A 23,770-nucleotide genomic window follows, 5' to 3' on the forward strand; every position below is an offset into this window, starting at 1 on the left:
AGTTTAGTTGGTGCAGTGCGTTTGCGTGGTTTGAATATTCCTGCTTGCTAGCACTTCCACAATATAAAAGACGTAGCTTTCTCGAGAGGAGTTTTTTCGACAGGCCACTTTGTTGTCGTTTTATTAGCGAGCTAACGCCAACCGAGGCAGGCGAACAGGTATGTTTGACCAGGTTAACCTGCATATGTAGTTTACGCCAGCTGCGCTCTTACATTTAGGAATATCAGGGATCTTTTCTTCATATGACAACAGCCATATCTGGATGGTTTTTATCATAAGCGGGGGAAGGATTTCAGTTTTGATCACCAGCACGCGCTGGCCACAAGCACTCGACATCTCGAGCTGCTCCAGTGGGAAAACGCGCAACGAATCCATCTTTTTCTCGGAAAGTAAGCAACACTTTAATCGCAGGAATCCCTTACTACGTGCTGTCAGCGCACGCGCGTCAGCTGAAAGCGCGTGTAGAAACTGCACAAACAATTGAACACCACGCAAATAAATTAGTGATAGATCCAGCTTTGCAAACAGTGGGACGCGTTTGTCGTGGGAGGACTGTCCTCTCTTCATCAAAGACATCACATCAGTCATTCACTGTCGAGGAGCCACAATAATGACAGGACTTTGACACCCGCGTCTGACACATTGACTAAGACACTTAGGACAGATGTTTGTCAGGAAAATGACGCCGAGCCAGTCCAGTTTGTTTGGAGAGATAGATGACCTGCAGGATCTTACTTTCATCGAGAGACCCATACGCAGGAGCCTGAAGGTATGTTTAATATTTTCTTCTCTCGATAAATGACTGCTAATTATTTGCTTCGTATAGTTCTAATTAGCTGCTTGACGAAAACTGTAACAATGAGGCATTTAATGATTGAATGCTTGCTGAAGGCTATCTTAAGAGTGGAGGACGCTCATGTGATTTCTTTAGGGAAAACATTCACGCGTTTTGACGCTTCCGCTTATTTCGTTGCGCTCACCACGACCGTTTATTCTACATTATCGCGTCGTACACTCTATTATCTTTATTTGAAGTAGTAACTGTACTAGCATCCTTAGGGAAGGACGGGGGTTGCCCACTTCAGTCTGCTGAGTGACGCAGTTTCTGTCAGCTGTCCGCATCACCGCTTCGCCTCCTCGTTTTCGCGCCTCACCACTGCGGAATAGAGGATTTCCACTTCAAACCAGAACGTTATTCCCATCACTACCGCGAATTCCTTCACGTAAAGCGGTTGCTTTCGCATGGAGTTGTGTGAACGTCGTGTTGGGCGTCTCTGCAATCATGTTCCTGGCAGCAGTGAAGTTGAACAAGGATACTCTCTGATCTCTCAGCATCACGTATGCGGGAATAATGCAACGCTTACAGAGGGGGCGGGTGTTTTCTGTCCCTTATCTTTTTTTAATGGGGAGGTTCCAAAGAAAAGCATCGTGGCTCTGAGAGCCCTAAAGTAATAGACTAGGCACCCACACATGGCTCCCGTCCCCCACACTATCTCTTCCCACGCAGTCCCTCTTTCCTTGCATCCTGCCTCCTTGCAGCCTCCTCACATATTTGGCTGAGTCATCTGTAATGGAATCTTGCCCAATTACTGGCCATTCTTTATTTAAGATGCACTACTTTTGCAGATTTTCGTCTTTGCTATGGAGACGCTCAACATATTATGCTAATGACTTTTGCTTCCTTCTTTATTAGAGCTCTGTGTTTTTTGTAAAGTGCTGATAGCAAGGCCAGGTTTCATAGCTGTTTGTCTTGTTTCCACCATTTGCAGACTGCAGAAGAGATTGACAAGCTCACTGTGGATGAAGATCTGAATGACATAGAGCGAGCAGTCTACCTTCTCAGGTAAAATATGACCCATTTGTGGTAGTGCCACCGTGACTGATCTATTCTGTAATTTTTTTTAGGGCTTGGTTTGTTAGTTTTGAAATGGTTAGGTCCAAGTTTTCTGGATTAAAAGCCGGTTCACACCAGGAATAAAAACTATAAAGATACATCCATACCAGTGAACGACAACCATCTTTTTATTATAAGCGCGAGCTGCATGTCTTCTTAAATGCTTGAGTTCTTTAAAGTCAAGTGCATTGGTTCTGATTGGTTGTGAATGTTTTTATCGTTCATCAGCTTGAAAAAAGAATAATTCTGAATTCTTTAAAGCTGTGATGTGATGGTAGAAGTGTCAGATCATTTCTTCCATATTGTGACATACATCAGAGTTAAAAGATTATCAAAAAATATGCCTGGGAGGGACTTGGTTGTTGATTGGATGGGTAGATTCTCGCAGTTAAATCGTCTCTTTTGCACAGACTTCAAAAATATAATGCAACCAAATGTCACCATTAATATTACCACTATACATTTACTGACAAACAGATGCCATTATTTTTTCTCTTTAAAAAAAGATATCACTTGAACAAGATTCGAGCATAAACCTCTTAAGCCACATCATCTCATTTTCAGGTAGGAGGCTGAGGCCTCTAGGGTTGACAGTTTTGTTTCTAGTTAAAACTATGCCATGCTTTGCATCATTAGTCAAGTCTATGGGTCCCAGATTGTCGAAATCAATTGTGCTCATTACGTTTTCTTTCCACTTGACACTTGAAACTTTTTACCCCCGCCAGCATTGTTGGCTGCAACTGTTTAGCCAAATGTGTATCCGAGGTAAGCTGACCGCACAACAACTTCTCAATGCTTGCTGACTGGCACAGAACATCCAGCTCAGTGGGTCAGGGCAGGCGGTGTCATCGCTGCTGTACTAGTCTTATGAATAATGGATCTCTTGAATGGTCTCTCACTGATATCTACGTAGAGCTAGCTGACTGCGTACTTATCTCGAAGGACTTCAGGGAGTCACCACTCTAAGGTTTCAATGTTACTGTCGCTCAGATGCAGGTTTAGCAGTGATATAGTGTTATCTGATCATTAAAGTTGAATAGATATGGTGCTGATTACTAAGAAGACGGAGTTCAAATTTGATCAGATTTACCTAGAATCTGCACATCTAGGGTTTGTCTAATCTTACATTATCATGAATTTATAGTTAGAAAATGAACATCAGTATATTATTGGTTAAATTTTGTTTTAGTCGAGTTTTAGATAAGTTTAAGAACATTCCAAGCTGAACAATGAACAAAAGTTATAATAAAGGGGACCCTTTTAATGACTAGATTTTATTTATACAGTATAGTTTGTATTGTTCTTATACCTGTTAATCAGCATTAAGAGAACATAAACCAATACAAAAGGGTACTTCAGGAAAATCTTATATTAAAAGTGGTTTATATATCATGTTTAGAGGTCTAATATAGGTCTGAATGTAATATTTATGTTTTTGAATTGCATATGATTTTCATTCATTTAGATTACGCCGTTCAAACAAGAAAACCTAATGTGATTCATATTTGTCAGTCATATATACTGTATATGAAATTTCGGCACTCCAAAAATATCATGGCATAGTTTATTATTAATTATTGTTTTGCATCTATTTGAATTTATCTAAATGCATATATTGAAATTGCTTAGAATCAACACATCTGTTTCAACATATCAACATTTTTTTTAGAACAATTGCATTTATTCAGTTGTAAAATATGACTAGTTGTGGAACAAGCGATATTCATATAATTAGAATATATGAGAAATTGGATTTATTGATGATAAATGTATTAACTTATACTGTATATAACTGAAAAAAATCACATTTATAGTATAAGTTTATAGATGCTAAAACTGTGGATGGAAAGTTTATTTGCAATTTAAAATACAGAAATCCTAAATTTAGGCCTAAATCTTTTTGAGTGTATAGATTCTCATTTATCCGTTTGGCAGACATTTTTATCCAAAGCAACCGCATTTCTATCAGTCCTTGCATTCCCTCAGAATCAAACCACAACCTTGCCGTTCACTTTTTTCGCTGTGTGAATTCTCAGTTAGTATATAGACATATTTTCACATCATCAGTCTAGTTGGAGCACCATTGTTTTTGACATTTATGGAGTCAGTTTCTATGGTCCAGCTTTCTCTATTCAGTTCTTGTTCCCCAGTCCATGATATATAGATAGACATTGGTTTCTTGCTACTTGAATAACATAGCAGCAGTTGACCTGTTATCTGATTACATGCTGTATGCTTCCATGCCATACAGAGATGAAAATGCTTGTACCAAATATCCAAACTATTTCTTATTATGCTTTTTGACCCAAAACACAGACACTTCCCTTTTTTGAAGGTCTGATTTTGTCCGTATTTAACCTATAAAACCTTGCTTGTGCTAATTAAGTGCCAGAGTCGGTCTACAGCCTGACTCCCTCGGGTGGCAAACTAGTTCTGAGAACAATTTAATTGCCCCTGTTCGCTGTCATTTGGCATGTAAAAGCAGGCTGCCAGAGCATCTGGAAGATGACAGGAAAGATAGTGCTTGTTAAGAAATGGATGAATGGTTAAAAGAGGAGGTGTTTCTGATGTGCAGACACCTCATGGTTACGCAAATCTGGTGCTATCTTAGTGAGACATTTTTAGCATTTTGCACATTCATTTTGTATTGTATAAAACAATATCATATTTAAGTGTATCAACATTATCAAGTTTGTTTGTTGTCTGTGACAACTTTGTAATTATTCTTAATTATAAAGCTTGAATAATCCACATTGATATCAAGTAACCTTTCAGAATACTCAATTCTCAGGTTTACATGATAGCCTAATGGCATAATTTTGTTATTATCGTACACAATGCTTTTTACATTTCAAATTATTTGCATGCATTGCAAAAATAGTATTTTGGTCCCTTTATCAGTGATTCCCCTGATATTCTATGTAGTTGAAGCTTGCATGTGTCATTGGGCTTACTTTGCAAATATGCTACACTATACTACATAAATAAGAGATTATACAATTCTGGAATTGTGTGTTTCAGTTACAGTTTGAGTAGCAGGTAAACACTCACTGCCTCTGATAAAGTAAGACTTGGCCAGAGAAGTTGCTGCTACCAGCTTTTAGGTACTGCGAGTTTAGATGAGGCTGAGTGAGAGATTTTTCCATTCTGGTGTGCTGATGTCAGGAACAGTACTGAATGCGTCACTGCTCTTGCTGAGAGTCATACTGATGAGGCTGCAGGGGTTTACTGTAAGATATGCTTTTTGTTGTTTGTATCAGGACTTGTTTGTTGGAATGACTCTGTTAGTGTATTGTACACTTAGGGGTGTGCGATATTGAAAAAAAATTATATCTCGATATTTTGGGGGATTTTTTCAATAACGATAATTAGACGATAATTTGCAGAGTGTGTTATTGTGCTGATATCTGACTACTGTGGACAGCTACAGTTTTTGATATTCTTCATATTCTGTGTGGTCAGTTCACATCACTTGATTTTTAACTTTTATGGGCATTTTTACCGTTAATAAATCATTTTTTTCCCTTAAAGTGTGCATATTTTGAGTCAAATTGTTACATTTAATCAGTTAATTAGAATAATAAGACATTTAGGCTGTTACCAGACAAATCAAACCAGTATCAACAAAATAATCTTTACAGAAGTTGCTTCTGAAGTGGTATTTAGATGTATTTACACACTGTTTAATGAGAAGGACATGGAGTGCTTTAACCTGAAGTTACAAGTACATAATGTTTTATTATTTTAAACATTGATCAAAAATGAAAAAAGATACTTTAAATGTGAAATTAAATCGCCAGCAGGTGGCAGCACGTCACTGTTAACAAATGAGTCATTGCGACTGAACCGAATCATTTAAAGGTTGATTCATTCAGGAAAAAAACACAGTAATGTTCCTCAGAGAGGCAAAACAGTGCTGTAGCTGTTTGGAATTATTTTTTGTTGGCGAAATACAACAAAAACAGGCAATATGGTGTCTAAAACGTAAGTCTCTTAATATTAACTTATTGTTTATTGAACTGTTATTGTTATTGTTATTATTGTTATTTAATTGTTTATTGAACTGTAGGGGTGTAACCCCGGCATCCTGGCCAAATTTGCCCATTGGCCTCTGACCATCATGGCCTCCTAACCATCCCCATATCTACTGATTGGCTTCATCACTGTCTCCTCTCCACCAATAAGCTGGTGTGTGGTGGGCGTTCTGGTGCACTATGGCTGCTGTCGCATCATCCAGGTGGATGCTGCACACTGGTGGTGGACGAGGAGATACCCCCCTTACTATGTAAAGCGCTTTGAGTGCCTAGAAAAGCGCTATATAAATGTAGCGAATTATTATTATTATTATTATATAAAATCTGTTGTATAAAATCAATATCACATTTGTCATCATGCTGATTTTTGAAGAAAAAATGGCACTTATCGTGTGATTTTTAGCAATATGAAATGATATAAATATATACATTTTCTGCCCCAATATCTTGAATTTTGTTATCTTTCTCAATGATAGACTGAATCATGCAGTGAAAGAACACACTCTAAATGCGCACGCACTCTTGTCTAGACTTCATCAGTAATGTATGCGTGCACGCCGTGTTGTTTGGTTTTTGCAAAATACTCGATTATGTCAAATTGCACATTGTTAAAACAACAATTACAATAATTATCGCAGACGATATATATATATCGCACACCCCGTTAGCATGGCCCCAGTACCCCTGCTGGTAGATGTTTGTAACTACATGATCTATATTGATGTTCATGAAAACAAAGCCATACATTATTTGGATGATTTTTGGCAAGCAACACTTCACTTTTCACCATTTACATGAATTTGTCAATCTTCAAAACATTGATATTTCTTTAAGAGCATTATGGAATGAAGGATGTGCACAATAGAAGAAAGTGTCATTTGTAGGGAATGAAATAATTGTTCACAGACAGACTGCAAACAGTCTGTGCTCTTCACTTTCTTCCCAGCATCATCATTGGCCCTGTTGGGGTTGGAAGGATTAGAGAGGCTGCCAAATGTAAACTAATTACTAAGTGGGCTTTGTTTAGGTTTCATTACAGTCCTGCTGGCTCAACAATCAACTGCCGACTCATTTCTTTTGGAGGGGGAGAATTCAAACAGTGTGTCACTTTTTGCCACTGCATGTTGCCTTCTCTGATTCTCTCTCTTTCCTAACTTTGTGTTGAAACTCGAGACACACTTGAGCTCAGCCAGGGTTTGATGTGAATTGCTTTACTGGTCCCTTTTCAAAGATTCCAAACACAAGGTAAATTGTTTCCAAAATGAGCATTTCTAAACATATTTTGTCATATAACCTTCCATAGGAAAGAAGATTATGTTTTTCCTGGACAGCAATGAGATAAATGGACAGAAAATGGAGACTTTTGTATTCCATTTTGGTTTTCAGATTATTTCAGAGAAATAGACCGATGTAATCTCACATTAGTTTCCTCTAGAGAATCAGATTTGCCAAAGTCTGCAATCAGCAGTCAGAGATTTCATTAAGAACTTAATGAATTTTTTTGATTTTTATATTTTTGTTCTGTTCATTTAATTTTATAGCTCCATTTAGTATGTTACCAATTATCTAATTTGTTTCTTTTTTCTTTTTTATTTCTCTTCATTTTACAAGAAACATATCTGAAATCTCCATGAGGTCTCTTGAGCTATGAAAAAGCAACTTCTAAATGCAATAAAATGTTCTTCTAGGCTGAGGCCATTGTTCACTCACCAGGGAAATCTAATTACAAATGCGAGCGTAGCTCTTTTTACTTTCTGACCACTTTCCAGCTAGGACCTGGCCGAAGCAAACAGAGGCTCGAAGCTCACGGCAGTGGGATTGTGTTTCCAAACCATTCAGCACCTGGTCGTTAGCTGATTATGTCTTTCGTCTTCGAATACATGCCAGCTGCTTTTCTCTCTGCATGGTACCTCTGTCATTTAGTGTATAAACACAGGCTTTGCTGAGGTGCAGCACATTATTGACCATATTCAAAAAGTGCACAAAGCATGACCGCATTACTCTCTTCTTAGACAAACTTGGTAGTAGGTCAGGCTGTTTCTTGGTTATTAAATAACCGTCTGCCAACAAAGGACACAGGAGGACAACCTATCCCTGAAAAAGTAATGAATACTGGTTTATGGTTCATTATTTAGAACAACAGCACACATTAGAGACTGATAGACATGAGAGTGTTCAGAGAGAACATCTAGCAAGTTCAGCTGCACTAAGCTTTAGAGCAGGGGTCAGCAAGTATGTTTGGCATCAGGCCAAAAAAACATTTCACCACTAGATGGCGGACCAGAACATAGTCAAACGATAATTTAAGATATTAATTAATGAAAAATGCAACCAGAATTGCCTGTGACTGACTGTATAGTGTATTTAGTAACAGATAGTGAGCTGTTACTCTGTTTTAAAATCCTGCGACAACAAAAAGCCACATTTGTGTGGCGGTGTCCGATCAGAGTATGTGAGCGGAGTGGAGCGTCAACAATTTCCCCTCCGCGCTCCGAGCATTTTATAATCACTCCGCTCCCGCTCCACTCCGTGCTCACTGATATCAGAAACACCGCTCCGCATCTAAAGTATTTCACTATGTTTAAAATATCACAGTTCAGTGGAAGCCCGTTTCCGCCACTGAATAAAAAATAAAAAAAGGTTTTTGCGACTTTTTATCTCACAATTCTGACTATTTTCCCCCCACAGAATTGTGAGATATAAACTCACAATTGTAAGTTATAAAGTCAGAATTGCGAGTTAAAGTACAGTTTTGAGGGGGGAAAAAGACTGATATGGTCTCAGAATTGCGAGTTAAAGTACAGTTTTGAGGGGGGGGGAAAGACTGATATGTTCTCAGAATTGCGAGTTAAAGTACAGTTTTGAGGGGGGAAAAAGACTGATATGGTCTCAGAATTGCGAGTTTGTATCTCAGAATTATAACTTTTTAACTCGCAAGTGCAAGTTTAAATCACGCAATTTGGAGAAAAAAAGTCAGCTGTCAGCTGAAAATATTCAGAAGGAACAAATAAATTCCTTGAGAAATATAACTTCCTGCTCATGTCCACTGCAGTCATCATAGCCTTTCTGATCACATCACATTCTTTCTGATTTGAGTGATCCTTTTCTATCTAGCTAGCTAAATATGTTTAACATGTGAATTCTTGCTAAATATGCAGTTATATTACGGGCCGTTGGCATGAATTGTACTCGTGATGGTGGAGCGCTCTTGGAGCGAGTGAAAACCAAGACGCTCCGACTTTTAAAAAATCCACTTCTCGCTCCATTCAAAATCACACCGCTCCACTCGCGCTTTGCTCCGCTCCCATACTCTGATTGTGAGTAACTGTTGCGGTCATGAAAGATCTATTTCAGAACCAACCGCTATCTAAATAATCTGGCTACGGGCGCGGGCCAGATATTATTGCTGGCGGGCCACTTTTGGCCCGTGGGACGCCTGTTGCCGACCACCGCTTTAGAGGGTTCTGCTTCAATGGTAAAAACAAGTACAGCATAATGGTTCTATAAATAATCTGAGCATGTAGGCGTTTCCTTCACATTTATGGCTCCTTGCAGATTTCATCCAAAATAAAATGGCTAAAATGTTTAAAAAGAAAATTAAAGTAATTAAAGATCATGATTGTGTTGTGCTGTCTTTTTTTCCTATAGTCAGCCAAATGTTCTCGCACTTCATACTGACATGTGTTGGCGTAAAAGTTTTCGGTAGCACTTTATTTTACAGTACGTGAACTTACATTGTACTTATAGTATACCTATCTAAGAAAGTACTGGTAATATAAGGTAACTACATGGGGTAGGGTTAGGTTTGGGGTATGTTCAGGGTTAGTACCTAGTTATTACCTAGTAATTGCTATAATAAGTACATGTACATGAGTAGCAGGACTGTAAAATAAAGTGCAACCAAGTTTTCTTTATTAGTGCAATTTTAATTTTTCAAATCTGCTGGTCATGTGATCTCAAGTCAGTGGCCACTATGAGAGTGATCAGAATCAGAATAAAATAGCTAGTTTGATTTTTTTTTTTTAAGGCTATTGAGATGGCTTGAGTATTCAGCTCTTGTGACTGTACATCATTTTTTTGTCAATTATACTATTCATTTTTATGTTTAAAACTTTAAGTGGGCAAAAATGACTTGGCATTTTTAAGAAGATTTTTGTCAACTCTGTTAAAGAACTTTCAGAGAAGCTCTTTGTAGTGGCTGGTTGTTTGTGAATGTAGACATAGAGGTGTTCATCTAGATGTTGAGGTGAGTTTGAGGAAACCATCGGTCTCCAAGAGACAAGATAATGCATCTACAGTAAAAAAAACAAAGTTCAGTGCTGTTATGGTACGCCCCTCGGGAGGTGAATCAGGACAAGGCAGGCAGGTATATCAAACAAAGACTTTACTTGTAGCAATACGTCAGGAGTAACATAAACAATAACGGACATAGGAACCAGGGAGAACTCAGGCTTATAAAGGCAGGTCATCATTAAGGGAGAACAGAAACAGGTGAGGAGCTAATTAACTAATCGGGGAAACTGGGTCAATGGAAAACAAGGCAAAAACAGAACAGACTCGTGACAGTTCGCCCCCTCCCGGAACGGTGCGTCCTCGCACCGAAAAATGCAGACCAACAGAGGAGGGGGGGTGGGGGTTCAGGAGGCAGGCATGGAGTAGGAGGGATCCGGGCAATAGGGAGCAGGAAAAAACAAAAACAGTCCAAAAAATGAGTCCAAGGGGGAGTGGAGGGTGGGAGGAGCCAAGGAGGAGCCCGGAGCAGGGGAAGCCAGATGGCAGTCCAGAGGCCAGCCATGATGGCGGCCCAAGGCGGAGTCGATGGCGGGAGGAGCCATGGTGGGGATGGGACCACCGACACCATGGGGCCGACTGCCGGAGATGACGCCGGTGGAGAAGGAGCCCAGGATGGAGCAGAGCAGCCGCAGAGCCAGGGTGACACAAATGGGCCGGAGGGCCACGGCGGAGCCGGCGGCTCAGGCGAGAGAGGCGGAGGCGGGGATCCCGAGTGACGCGGTGGAGCCGGAGTGACAGAGGACAACGGTGGAGCCGGAGGGAGGGAGGAACCCGACGGAGCCAGAGGAATGGAGGGACGAAGCGGAGCTGGAGGAGTGGAATTCTGTGGAGTAGGCAGGGGGACGACTGACCAAGGCGGAGCCGGAGGGACGAGGGAGCCCGGCGGAGCTGGTGGAGTGAGGGGCCACGGTGGAGATGAGGGAGCCACGAGCCAAGGTGGAGCCGATGGATCGGAGGGCCGAGGTGGAGTCCGGGTCTCGCAGGCTGGAGGCGAAGACTGGGGATCCTCCAACCCCGAGGTGGCAGATTGCAGGGAGACCCGAAGCTCAACCGATCCACCGGGCATGGCGTGCTGAGGGTGAGCTGAGGGGTCTTCCTGATGTGGTTGAGGAGGGACTGATGGGCTGGCTGACTGGTATCGAGGAGGCGGGAGAGTGAGGTTGGGAGGGAACACGGGAGGATTCGAGCTGGACGGGACCAGCGGAGACACAGGAGATTCCAGGCTGGACGGAACCAGCGGAGGCACAGGAGATTCAGGGCTGGACGGAACCAGCGGAGACACATGAGATACAGGGTTGGGTAATGCCTCCCCAAACCAGTCAATCAGATCTTCTTCGAATATGCCCAACAGTTCCTCAAAATACCTTCCAGAAGCCAGCGGTAGCTCACCCTCAGTGGTAGATGTGTGGGCTGGGGATTTGTCCATTCCCTCGATCTCCACTAAGACTCCCACGACGCACGATGTTGCCGGCTCACACACCTGGTCAGTCGCGTCGAGTTCGGTCTCCGGGGCGATGAGTGGCTCTGTCACTGTCCGTGGTGACGGCTCTATCCGCGCGGCCGGCTCGGGCTCTGCGACTGCGGTGGGCTCTGGCGAAACCTCCGTGCAGCGAGATGGTGAGGGCTGGCTGGGCTCTGGATCGGGAGTGGGGCTGGAGCTGTTCTCAGCAGGGTCATCGAAGATAAACAGATTATTATTTTCCAGCACCCACTCCACGCAAGCGGCGAAATTCTCCTTGGGACCGTTCGCTGGCAGGCGTGCCTTACACTGCTCGCTCAGGTTGGCGATGTAGAAAACACAGAGTGAGCGGTCTTCGAAGTGTGTAAGGCACGCCAGGTTGATGAAGTCCTTGGTGTGTTTCACCAGCGAACGGTCCTTCTGCTCCAGGCACAGGAGTAGCATGGCAGGATCCATGTCAGGAGAGGGGGAAAACCAAAAAATAAACAAAAGAAAAAACGCCGCTAACTAAACTGTTGTGGTCCGTTATTCTGTTACGGTACGCCCCTTGGGAGGTGAATCAGGACAAGGCAGGCAGGTATATCAAACAAAGACTTTACTTGTAGCAATACGTCAGGAGTAACATAAACAATAACGGACATAGGAACCAGGGAGAACTCAGGCTTATAAAGGCAGGTCATCATTAAGGGAGAACAGAAACAGGTGAGGAGCTAATTAACTAATCGGGGAAACTGGGTCAATGGAAAACAAGGCAAAAACAGAACAGACTCGTGACAAGTGCAGCATCAATGCTGTGCACAACAGTAGTTCACTGGCATTTAAACCATTTACATGTAAAGCATTTAGCAGACACTCTGATACTGAGAGCAAATAAAAAAAAAAAGTGCTTTGGCTTCACATAAGAGACCATTGTGATCAACAGATGTCAAGCATGCAACTAAGAGCATCACCTGGTAGAATAGGAAAGAAGTGCTTCCTGACAAAATGCAAACAAGTGTGAAATATTACAAAGAAACCTAACATAATATACAAACAGTAAAACAAGCCAACACAAGTTGTTTTGTTAATTATTCCAAGTATTGTTGAAAGAGGTGAGTCTTGACCCTGCATCTGAACATGAGGATTGGTTCATTGTCCTATAAATCAAATGTTCTCAAAATTTGTCAAAATTTTTCTATAAATCAAATGTTCTCTAAAAGTAAATCAATGGTCTCTAATTTTCTTATTCATACAGTCAGCAAGGAGTCTCTGCCCATTTGTGAATAAAAACTGTTCTCGGTTACCATAGTTACCTATTGTTCTAATGGGGAAGATATCTTATAGGGTTGCTATCTTTGAAAACAAAAACGTTATGTGGACAAGGACATTTGCATATTTGAAAAATGCAACAAAAAAAAAATTATTATTCATGACTTGACTATTTGCTGAATTAGAATTTCAGTAACAGCTCCACAAGAGTCAAATAGGGACTTCATTTTTCAATTATATAATTAGAATATTATTTTCAGCAGCATTCAATATTCTTTCTAAGAAAAAATATATTCTGAAGAAAATCTATTGGAATTTTTCAAAAATTGCACAGAAACATTCTTACTAAATTTCTTATCAGAATATATATTAAGAATTTATGCTTAACTTTTTTCTTAAGATAATTTTTGTGAATGTAGCCCTTTTTTAAGGATACTAGAAAAGTAAAAATAAAAGAAGCTAAAACAGGGCTGTCAGTACAAGACTTCTGTCAATGCACAGTTTTCAGTCACGGGACTGGCTCGAAGACCTGGCGGGCAAAACACCCATAGAACTGCAGCACAAGCCTGTCAATTTTCCATCTGTTTCCTATCCACAAATATTTAGATCATCTCTCAAAAGGATAAAACAAAGATATGTGAACAAAATGCAAGTTTTGGCCATTTGTAATAAATATAAAACACCCACCGCAATATTTAAATTAAAAAACAGTATAACAACAGTGATATAAAGGCCAAATTCAGTATACACCTTATTGACTATGTGTACTTAATACAGGCAAGCAGATGAGCCCGGAATATGAACGCAGTACGCTAAATGGTTGTTTTCTTTATAATGCTTTGCTAGGGGAAAACATTTCATGTGAAACTTTGCACATTGCCTTTATATTCTGATGCATACAGTGCTTGCTTGTACACAGTATGCATCATCAATAAGGTGTATACTGAATTGGCCCTTTAAATATCCCTGTCTTACTATATTACTACTTCCCACAAACCTCGTAAAAATAACTGGCGGTCAGTAGAGGAAAACCTTGTTTTGCCCTTCAGGTGAGCATTCCTGTAAGAGTGGGATGTCACGTGACAACTATGAACACAAACAATTGAGCATCAAGACTGTGGAATCTCAGAAATGAACAAGTGTATGTCTTCAGGAGACTGCATATTTGAAATAAATGTGGTACATGAATGTAGTATATAAAATAAGATAAATGTCAGACTTCCGAAAACGTCTGAAATACAGCAGAACTACAACCATGTTATTTATATCACCAGCCATATTTCTATATTGTTCAGTTCTGGTGAGGATATCCAACGGGGCAGCGTGATCATCAACCTGCCAATCCTGGTGCGTCAGAACCCAGCGGAGACCTTTCGCAGGGTGGTGCCAAAAGTCAGGGTAGGCAAAACAGTATTTCATTTATTGCTTTTTGTTGTTAAGTTCCTTCCATGACTTCTTGGTACAGTACGTGCTGTTTGTGAATGATCATACAGAGCTCCTTCTTCTACCCCAACAGGAAGTGCTCCATGTAGCTGGAGCGGATATGCAGCTCGCCGCAGCAGGATCTTTCCTGACCATTCTCCAAGATGACATTGTCCTCATCCAGACACACACCCACTCAATCTTGCAGATTGTTCTCCTAAATCTCGACCACAGGGACACAGGTTACCATTTTTTGAGAAAGCTTGTAGAGCACCTGTAGAAAGTATATACAATACATTTGATGAGTCCTTATTATTTGCAGTCTTGTGAGTGAAATGCAATTTAACAAACACTACTGTTCAAAAATATGGGGTCAGTATGGTCCTTTTTGGGGGGGCTTTATTCAGCAAGGATGCATTAAATTGATTAAATGTGACAGTAAAGACATAATGTTTTGTAAGAATTCTATTTTAAATAAATGTTATTTTATCTCTGTTTATCAAAGAATCTTTAAAAATATGTCATGGTTTTCACAAAAAGCAACACAACTGTTTTTGTATTAATAAGAAATGTTTCTTGAGCACCAAATTAGAAAATCAAAATCATTTCTGAAGAATCATGTGACACTGAAGACTAGATTTATGGCTGCTGAAAATTCAGCTTTGCCTTCACAGGAAAAATGTTATTTTAAAATATTTTCAAATTTAAAAGGGTTATTGTAAATTGTAATAATATTTCACAATACTACAGTTACTGTTGATCAAATAAATGCAACCTTGGATCAGTTTCTTTCAAAAACATTGCTTAAAATGGCTTTTAATTTTACAGAGCCCAAGCTTTTGAACTGTAGTGAAATATGCATATTTCTGCATGTCAAGGACACAATCAGCTACTATATGTTTATTTTTAATAGTGGTCAGCAATGCTTGGTTGGAGACGTTGTTGTCAGCAATTGATGCTTTACCAAAGGAAACTATCAGGCAAGAGGTAATGACAGCTGCAGTATTTCTCCTGTCTGTCATTTCTAAACCCATGGGATATAACATAGAAATCAGCTATTAGTGTGAATTAAAATTCAGTTTGCTTTGATTGATTGTTTGCACAGATTCTGAGTCCTCTATTATCGAAACATCAGCTCTCCCAGTCTGTCCCAGCACGTCTGGCCAGCTGTCGCATCTTAGGAAAAGTTGTTAGCAAGTTTGAGTCATCAATGTGAGTTCTACAGTGGAAACGCCACTTGACCAATCAATTAAGAGGACAGCAACGCATTATATGATATTCCTAATATAGAATAATTTTCTGTTTAAAGTAATCACATTTAAGATAAAAAGTTTTAAAATACACTTTGTGTTGGTTATTTGCTAACTTAAAATGTCTACCATGGCTTCTCTCTGCAGAGTGAAGAAAGACCTTTTGCCACTGATCAGGTCGTTATGCCAGGACGTAGAGTACGAGGTGCGCGCCTGCATGTGCCGCCAGCTGGAGAACATCACCAGGGGAATTGGGTAAAGAGATATGAAGCGGAGCTTTCATTAAAAAGAACATTTTGTTATTTAAATATCTAATGCTTCCAAATCTAAATGACTTAATCCTATATGGAAGAGTACTGACATTGCCTCAAAAACATTAGATAGAAAAACAGAGTACATTGTATCATTTATATGTTTTATTTAATTTGAGTTATTTTAATACTTTAACAAACTAAATGGAAATGAAATGATATATATATATATATATATATATATATATATATATATATATATATATATTGAATTTATAAATGTGTATGTATATGTATTTATGTATGTATGTATGCAAGTGTGTGTGGTTGTACATATACATATAGTAGTTGTTGTTTTTTTGGTGTTTAGCTTAGTGTTATGTTAGAATCATTATACTCTTATACCTTTTGTTCTGTAATATTTTGAATTGTTTTTAGCTTTATTTATTTATTTATTTTCATTTAAATGTTAAGTTTTGAAATTTTGTTGTATGCATTTTTCATTTTTATTTAATTTCTTTATTTTTAAAATGTGTATAGGTAGTATTTATAAAGTTTTTAGTTGTTTTAATGCTACAATTGATTACTTCTGTTGTCCTCATTTGTAAGTCGCTTTGGATAAAAGCGTCTGCTAAATGACTAAATAATAATAATAATAATTTAAATTTTAAACACGTATAGTGTTTGTTTTTATATACATGTTTAAGTTTATGGGTATTTGTTTTGCCACTTGTTTTGAATGTGAGACATTTTCTCCCACATATTCAAACCAAGGGATGCACGTTTTTCACAATGTGACAGACTGATGCTTAAACTTAAGCACTTTGGGATATTCTGTTTGGAATAACATCTCCACTAAACATTTATGTGTACTTTATCATGTGGATCATAAGACACGTTTTTCTATATTTGCTTTGCTCTTTCCCAGGCTGGACCACACTAAGGTTGAAGTGCTCCCTGAACTGGTTGAGCTGGCCCAAGATGAAGCCAGTACTGTGAGACTGGCTGCTTTTGACACCATCATCAACCTCTTAGAAATGTTTGACAGTGGTAAGCCTCTCACAGTGTTTACTGAATGAATTTGATTCTCATGTTAGTTGTTTTATTAAAACAGAAATGACAACCATTAATTATTAATGTAATAAAAATACTCTTCATATGTGGATAAATATGTAGTTGGTATTCTTTGTTTGAGTATCTTTAACAAAAATGAAGCAAATTATTAATGTAATTCTACAAGTAATATAGTTTGTTTTTTAATGCACTGGTTTATTTAGAAATTTTAGGCTATTTTGCTTTTCTTCTTTAAGGCTAATGGAAAGAAAACATCCAAAATACACATTTAAGTTTTTATTATTAAGTTATCTACTGACACATCTATTTGTGTCAGTAGATTTTAATTACAATACATATTTAAACATTTTTTTTTTTCAGTTTTTCTGGCTGTTGACAGTATTTTCTGATTAATGGAGTGATAAAAAAAGACATTAAAAATCTTCAGAATGACCAAATGAAACATGAATTTTAAACCTGGCTTAATCCAATGTTCATATTTCTGTTCTGGAATTGTATGCAAATTAATATATATTTCAGTTTAATATAAATATGAAATAAATTTGCATATTTAAACATTAAATTTCAGAAAACTTTGTATACTGTGATTAGTTAACTGGGGAGGTATGGTGGCTATGTGGCTATGGAGGTATGGAGCTATGTAATGTCTTGCTTTAAGGGATATTACCAATGTTAATATCAGCTATTCTGCTGTGGATGTCAGACAATCTGAAATGCAGTTAAATTACATAGAAACAGTACTGTTTGAAACACATGCTGCATACCTGCTCATATCATCAGACACTGCTTCTTTTTATTTCCATATCTTAAGTGTTTTATTTTGCATGCTGGGACATCAGATTCAGAGACTGGCATGTGGCTCCTTTGTGAAAAGATGTTGAAACTTGTCTCACACTCTTCTCTGTCATCCTCTCACCCTCCCCTCTTTTCTGTCACCATTTGTGATAGATGACAGGACTTGTGTCATATTTCCCTTGGTGAAGGCATTCTGTGAAAAATGCTTCAAAGGGGATGAGGCAGTGCTGGCCTCCTTGTCCTTCCAGTATGGAAAGCTTTGTCACGGGCTCTCAGGTGACTGACCGCTTCCTTTTTACCTCTTTCTGAAATGTTTTAGGATTACAGACCATGAGTCATGACATGGATTTTTGTATCTGTTATTTGAACAGAGTCTTTTACTGACGAGCAGCACCTCTGGTTTCTGGAGTTTTATAAGAAGCTGTGCTGTCTGGGTTTGCAGCATGAAAATGGGCATTGCGAGAGCCAACCCTACCCATTGGAGCTGGAGAACAAATATGCCCTAGTGCGCAGGAACTGTGCCTACAACTTTCCTGTGAGTTTCCCTGCCTTGCACCTATATGTGTTTCGTTCTGAAGTCTAAACAAAACGTCTTAATAAATGCTTTTGTTTTGCATTGCTTGTTTGGAAAGTTTATTTTTTCAGAATAATTTTGATTTGAACGACTTTTGGCCAACCAATATTTTCAGGCACTGTTATCTATATTTAAAATCTGTCAGTGGAGCCAAAGTCTTCTAGAATAGCGCAACAGCTCATTTGAGGAAATTAGACCTCTGTCTGCTCCATCATCAATGTCTGAAGTGGTCCTTTGTTGTTAGTGTGGTTATATATAGCTGCAGTCGCTCAGAATAAGTTTGTAGGCGGCTGAAAGTTGTGTCTAAGAAACCTGTCACTTTTTAAGAGGGACACAAAAGCATGATGAAAGTGTCATAAAAGTAGTCTTCATGACTTGTATGTTACATATATGTTGTTATTCACTGAGGATGTTTTCGTCCAATGGGCTTCTCTCAGTAAATTTTTATGAATGTGGATTTAATTTAGTCATTTAGCAGACACTTTTATCCAAAGCGACTTACAAATGAGGACAACAGAAGCAATCAATTGTAGGATTAAAACAACTAAAACAGATCCAAAACGAAAAGCTAAAACTTTATAAATATATACACATTTAAAAAGAAAAATTAAGAAATTAAATAAAAATGACAAATGCATACAACAAAATTTCAAAAATTAACATTTAAATGAAAACAAAAGATAAAGCTAAAAACAATTCAAAATATTAAAGAACAAAAGGTATAAGAGTATAATAATGATTCTAACATAACACTAAGCCTATAAGTATGTGGATGTATCAAGATTTTTTTTTTTTTTTTTTGAGTAACAAATTAAATTTTATTCTCTTCCTCTTGCATTTCAGAACACTTGAAATATTGCAAACTGAAACATAGTTAAATGGTCCACTTATACAGTATAATACTTTATAGTGTTTCTATTATGTTGTTTTGGAGCTTCACATCCCTAGTCCTTTTAATATACTGTATATATAAAAAACAAGAGTTTTATTTTTGTCTGAACTACACTACCATAGTAGACATTATACTACATCAAAAATACAGTAAAAACAATAGTACTGTAAAATATTATTACAATTTATCTGTTTTCTATTTGAATATATTTTAAAATGTATTTTTTTTCCTGTGATGACAAAGCACCCATGATTCCAGATTTCTTCAGTGTCACATGATCCATCAGAAATCATTCTAATATGATGATTTTTGATTTGGAATCATATCTTGTTAATATCAGTGTTGGAAACCGTTGTGCTGCTTAATATTTTTGTGGAAACCATGATATTTTTTCAGGATTCTTTGATAATAGAAAGTTCAAAAGAACAGCTTTTGTTTGAAATATTTAGTAGTATTTATATTTTAAGATTACTTTCTTGAATAATTATAAACATATTTCTGTGTGTCTGGAGTCTTGTCTGTAGATTTTCTTCTTTGTATTTACTTCAGGCCATAGTGTTATTTGCCGATCCAAACCACTTTCTGTCTGAATTATATCGTACCTTCTCAAGTCTTTGTCATGATCCTGAGATTTCAGTACGGAGGACGGCAGCTGGTGGTTTCCATGAGGTACAAACTCAGAAACTTATTTAAACATATTTTTGTTATAGTACACAATGTGACTCACATTTTGACAGGTAGCAGTGCCTCAGTCCAGAATGTACAATAGCATCTTTTCTAATCCCTCTGCATTAGGTGGTCAAATTGCTGGGCTCAAATGTGCATTACATACACAAAGAGCTAATCACTTTGCTGCAGGATGACTCATTAGAGGTGAGACCTGAATAAAGGTTTGTGTGTGTGTGTGTGTGTGTTTGTTGATTAAAAGAGCTTTCAGCTGTCTGTGACAGCTTCAGTGAGCACAGTCATTTCCTTGGCGCACTGTGCTGTGCGAGACATGGCAACTTTCTTCACAGAAAGATTCGGTCTTTCTCAGAACCTCTACTGACCGCTGAGTTCACTTGAACAAATAGCCGTCTGACGATTCAAAACCCCCTCCTCACAAGGCCAACGGAGCTTATGTAACTTCTGTATTTGGATGCACATTAGTTAGGCAAGAAATTCCCTTCTGGAGTGTGTGCGAAGCAGAGAAATACAATTATTTGTAATAAATTAACAAAAATGAACTACTGTACCTGTAGACCTTAAAGGTAAAGTGTGTAATTTCTGCACCACATCAATTGAATTGGAAAAAATGGCAGGTTTTCCAAAAACTCAGAAACGTTACACACATCACCTTTAACACCAAACTACCTAAAATTCTTCATAGGTGCCAGACATACCGTGCCTACGTGTGTGTATGAAGCTGTGTGCACAAGTGTGTGAGTCTTTGCGGAGGTTGCATGAAAACTGTGTAGGATGAATGAATGCATTGCAGCTCCCTAGCTAAGGCTAGAGTGTGGTATTGTTTATTCTGTCATGATCCTCTGAGCGGTGTTAGTCACACACTGCATTAGCATCCACTATAGTGCAAAGCTCCCTGAGCCATCAGACATAGTGATTTTCATGATTAATGATGATGGAAACCCAACATTATAGACTATCTATTATAGTCAGTGATCTCACACCAGCTTATCTCTAATTTTAGAATCCCTTCCTGGGGTTGGCAGAAATGTGTTTCTGAAACATCTGATGACGAGAAGGCTTTGTTGATTTGCATTAGCTCAATGCTTCTTTATCTGCAGGTATTGGACGCTCTGTTGAACAATCTTCAAGAGACTTTAGAGCTGGCCACTTCCAGAGGAGAGGGAGCAGGACCTGAGAGCAAGGTACATGCTGTACTTTGATGCTTTTAGTTAAAATTTTCTTTTGAGACTTTTTACTTTTAGACTTTTAGTTTTACCTGCAATATTTATGGTCCTAATAGTAATAAACAAAATACTAAACATTTTAAATGTTATGTCGTTATTTAAAAATATTTATGAAAATAATAATAACTAAAATTATTAGCAAACTGGCAAGAACTGCCAAACATAACATAATAAAACAACACAGTTAGTATGAGGCTTTAAGTACTTCTAATTACTAATTAATGAAATGATATTCAATATATCAAAGTCTTTTAATGTATAGAATTTTGGGTTGGTTAAGAATTTTTTTATTTTTTTGTAAGAAATCTTTTATGCTCACCAATGCTGCATTTATTTGATGAAAAAATACGGTAAAAACTAAAATATTGTGAAATAGTATTACATTGGAAAATAGCAGTGTTCTATTTTAATATATTTTTAACATATTCCTGTGGTGGCAAAGCTGAAATTTCAGCAGCCAGTACTCCAGTCTTCAATGTTACATGATCCTTCAAAATCCATTGTAATATGCTGATTTGATGCTCAAGATACATTTTTATCAATGTTGAAAATAGTTGTGCTGTGTAATATATTTGTGGAAACCATTATACAGTTTCTTCAGGATTCTTTCATGAATAGAAAGTTCAAAAGAACAGCATTTCAAATATTTTTTGTTCAAATGTAAAAGTCTTTACTGTCACTTTTGATCAATTTAATGTGTCCTTGCTGAATAAAATGAATGATTTGAAAGATAAAAAAAGTGACCCAAACTGCTGCAATAGTAGTGTATGTCTCACTCTCACCCTTAAAGCAGGTGAATATACCAGACTTGGTGCCTGCCTTGGTAGCAGCAGAACAGAAAGCGGCTTCCTCGCTGCACTGGCGGGTTCATGAGAAACTCCTGCAGTGCTACTCCTGTCTGCCCCGTGTCATCTCTGGAGACCAGATCTACTTCCGCTTCTTTCAGAGGATGTTCAGCATCATCACTACCAATGTAAACCCTCTACACGTACACTCCTGCCTGTACATTCTCTCAATTTTAATTGTATAATTTATCTGTCCTTCTGTTTACGCTGTTCTAGAATGTTCTGCCAGTCCAGCGGGAAGCTGTCAGGACGTTATGCGTGTTCTTGCGCTATAACCGCAAACAGGAACAGCGGCAAGAGATAATCAGCAAAATAAAACAAGGTAAAAAAAAGCAGGATCTGCTTATATTACATTTTTGTGTATGAGATTCAGTGAATCAGGACTGTGTCTCTCTTCTGAATTTAAGATCTTGCTCAAGGTAGAAGCTACTGGAACAGGCTTCGCTATCTGGACCTGTGTGAAATCACAATAGACCTCTTCTCCAAATCGTATTTTTGCAAACATTTCCTTATTCCAGCGCTTGAGTTGGTCAGTGACCCCGTAGCCAATGTCAGGTGAACAGCTCACAATATTTTTAAACTTCTGTTATTATGTCCTTGTTTACTGTGCCGTGACTAATGTTTTAACATAGTACTGCTTATTGTTTGTTTATTCAACCAAAAATAAACATTCTGGCAGGTACAAGCTCTGTTATATGTTACCCAAACTGAGATCCATCATCAAGCCAGCAGACAAACATCTACTTCAGCAGCTGGAGTTCTGTGTGCGGAAATTGTTGTGCCGTGAAAAAGACAAAGATGTAGTGGGAACTTTGCGTAAGGTGAGCCTCTCATTATTAAAGTGTGGTCACACTAGCAAAGTTTTGAAGTAAAGCTTACAGAGAAGTTACTTTCATATCAAGCAGCTTTCTGATCAACACGGTGAATTCACATAATCAACTTTAACCAACTGTTTTGCCTATTAAAACAGTAAATGTGAAGATTTTTAATATATTGAATATTTCATTAATAGAAGTAATTAAATCCTTAAACTGTTTTATTATGTGTTTTTTAGACAGTTCTAGAGCTGGACAAAATGGACATAACAGAGCCGGTATGAAATATCTGTTACTTTGACCCTTTTCATTTAGTTGATTTGAAAATTTTTATACACCATTTTTTCTTTTTCTGAATACTGAACTGATTTTGTTTCACGGTCAGTGTTGAAATAACTTTTTATATTTATAGTATCATAAAAGGCATGAAAGAGAGCTTTTGGATCAGAAAAAGGAGAAGGAGGAGACTCTTTTACTTGAAATGGTGAGCAATTTGCCCTTTTTAATCGGTTTATGAAAACAGCAAGTTCACTTATAATGGTAGTCAAGTTTTTTTTTTTACACCAAAGCAATTTTATTTGTCCATTTTTGGGCCTGAAAAGACAAATAGGTTTTCCATTATGTGCAAATGTAACTTTTTGATGTCAGAACAAAGAAGTCAGAAATGTAATTTTAAACATTACTGTTGTGTTTGTGGTTTTGTTACACATAGGAACTGCTAGAACGACAGCAGAGTGAGGCGAAACTAACTGGAGATAAACAGTCAGAGAAGAAACGTGAGTGACGTTCATTCATGCACCCTCTCTCTAACTTTGGATGTTTTACTAGCTTAAATATGTACATTTCTCAAATGTATGTGGGTGTTTAGTTTATAATGCTTTTGTAATGCAGAACGAGACAGCAAGTCAGGCCTCTCTGGTAGTAAAGGAATGTCAGGATCTACATCAGGAGCAACATCATCCTCTTCTGCTGGTTAGCATGCTTCCTGATGTACATTAATGTTAACTGAATAAC

At 38.1% G+C, this 23,770-nt stretch overlaps 1 protein-coding gene across 2 annotated transcripts in view; it reads left to right on the top strand.

The window, feature by feature from the left end:
• LOC306880291 (serine/threonine-protein phosphatase 4 regulatory subunit 4-like) overlaps positions 1 to 23,770 on the top strand; it is a 27,244-nt gene continuing 3,474 nt past the window's right edge. The window contains exons 1-21 of one of the 2 annotated variants that reach the window (XM_079433738.1): positions 1 to 769; positions 1,770 to 1,843; positions 14,224 to 14,326; positions 14,445 to 14,592; positions 15,264 to 15,337; positions 15,456 to 15,562; positions 15,748 to 15,855; positions 16,780 to 16,901; positions 17,874 to 17,996; positions 18,092 to 18,255; positions 19,736 to 19,855; positions 19,982 to 20,059; positions 20,971 to 21,054; positions 21,887 to 22,069; positions 22,158 to 22,263; positions 22,349 to 22,496; positions 22,621 to 22,762; positions 22,996 to 23,034; positions 23,169 to 23,240; positions 23,469 to 23,532; positions 23,648 to 23,728. In XM_079433738.1, the coding sequence (XP_079289864.1) occupies positions 665 to 769; positions 1,770 to 1,843; positions 14,224 to 14,326; positions 14,445 to 14,592; positions 15,264 to 15,337; positions 15,456 to 15,562; positions 15,748 to 15,855; positions 16,780 to 16,901; positions 17,874 to 17,996; positions 18,092 to 18,255; positions 19,736 to 19,855; positions 19,982 to 20,059; positions 20,971 to 21,054; positions 21,887 to 22,069; positions 22,158 to 22,263; positions 22,349 to 22,496; positions 22,621 to 22,762; positions 22,996 to 23,034; positions 23,169 to 23,240; positions 23,469 to 23,532; positions 23,648 to 23,728 (2,245 nt within the window). In that variant the 5' untranslated portion in view covers positions 1 to 664. The remainder of the gene's footprint in view (positions 770 to 1,769; positions 1,844 to 14,223; positions 14,327 to 14,444; positions 14,593 to 15,263; positions 15,338 to 15,455; positions 15,563 to 15,747; positions 15,856 to 16,779; positions 16,902 to 17,873; positions 17,997 to 18,091; positions 18,256 to 19,735; positions 19,856 to 19,981; positions 20,060 to 20,970; positions 21,055 to 21,886; positions 22,070 to 22,157; positions 22,264 to 22,348; positions 22,497 to 22,620; positions 22,763 to 22,995; positions 23,035 to 23,168; positions 23,241 to 23,468; positions 23,533 to 23,647; positions 23,729 to 23,770) is intronic. The other variant, XM_079433737.1, reaches the window with a different exon arrangement.

The sequence above is a fragment of the Barbus barbus genome (assembly GCF_936440315.1).
Source record: "Barbus barbus genome assembly, chromosome: 14".
In the NCBI taxonomy this organism is placed as follows: domain Eukaryota; kingdom Metazoa; phylum Chordata; class Actinopteri; order Cypriniformes; family Cyprinidae; genus Barbus; species Barbus barbus.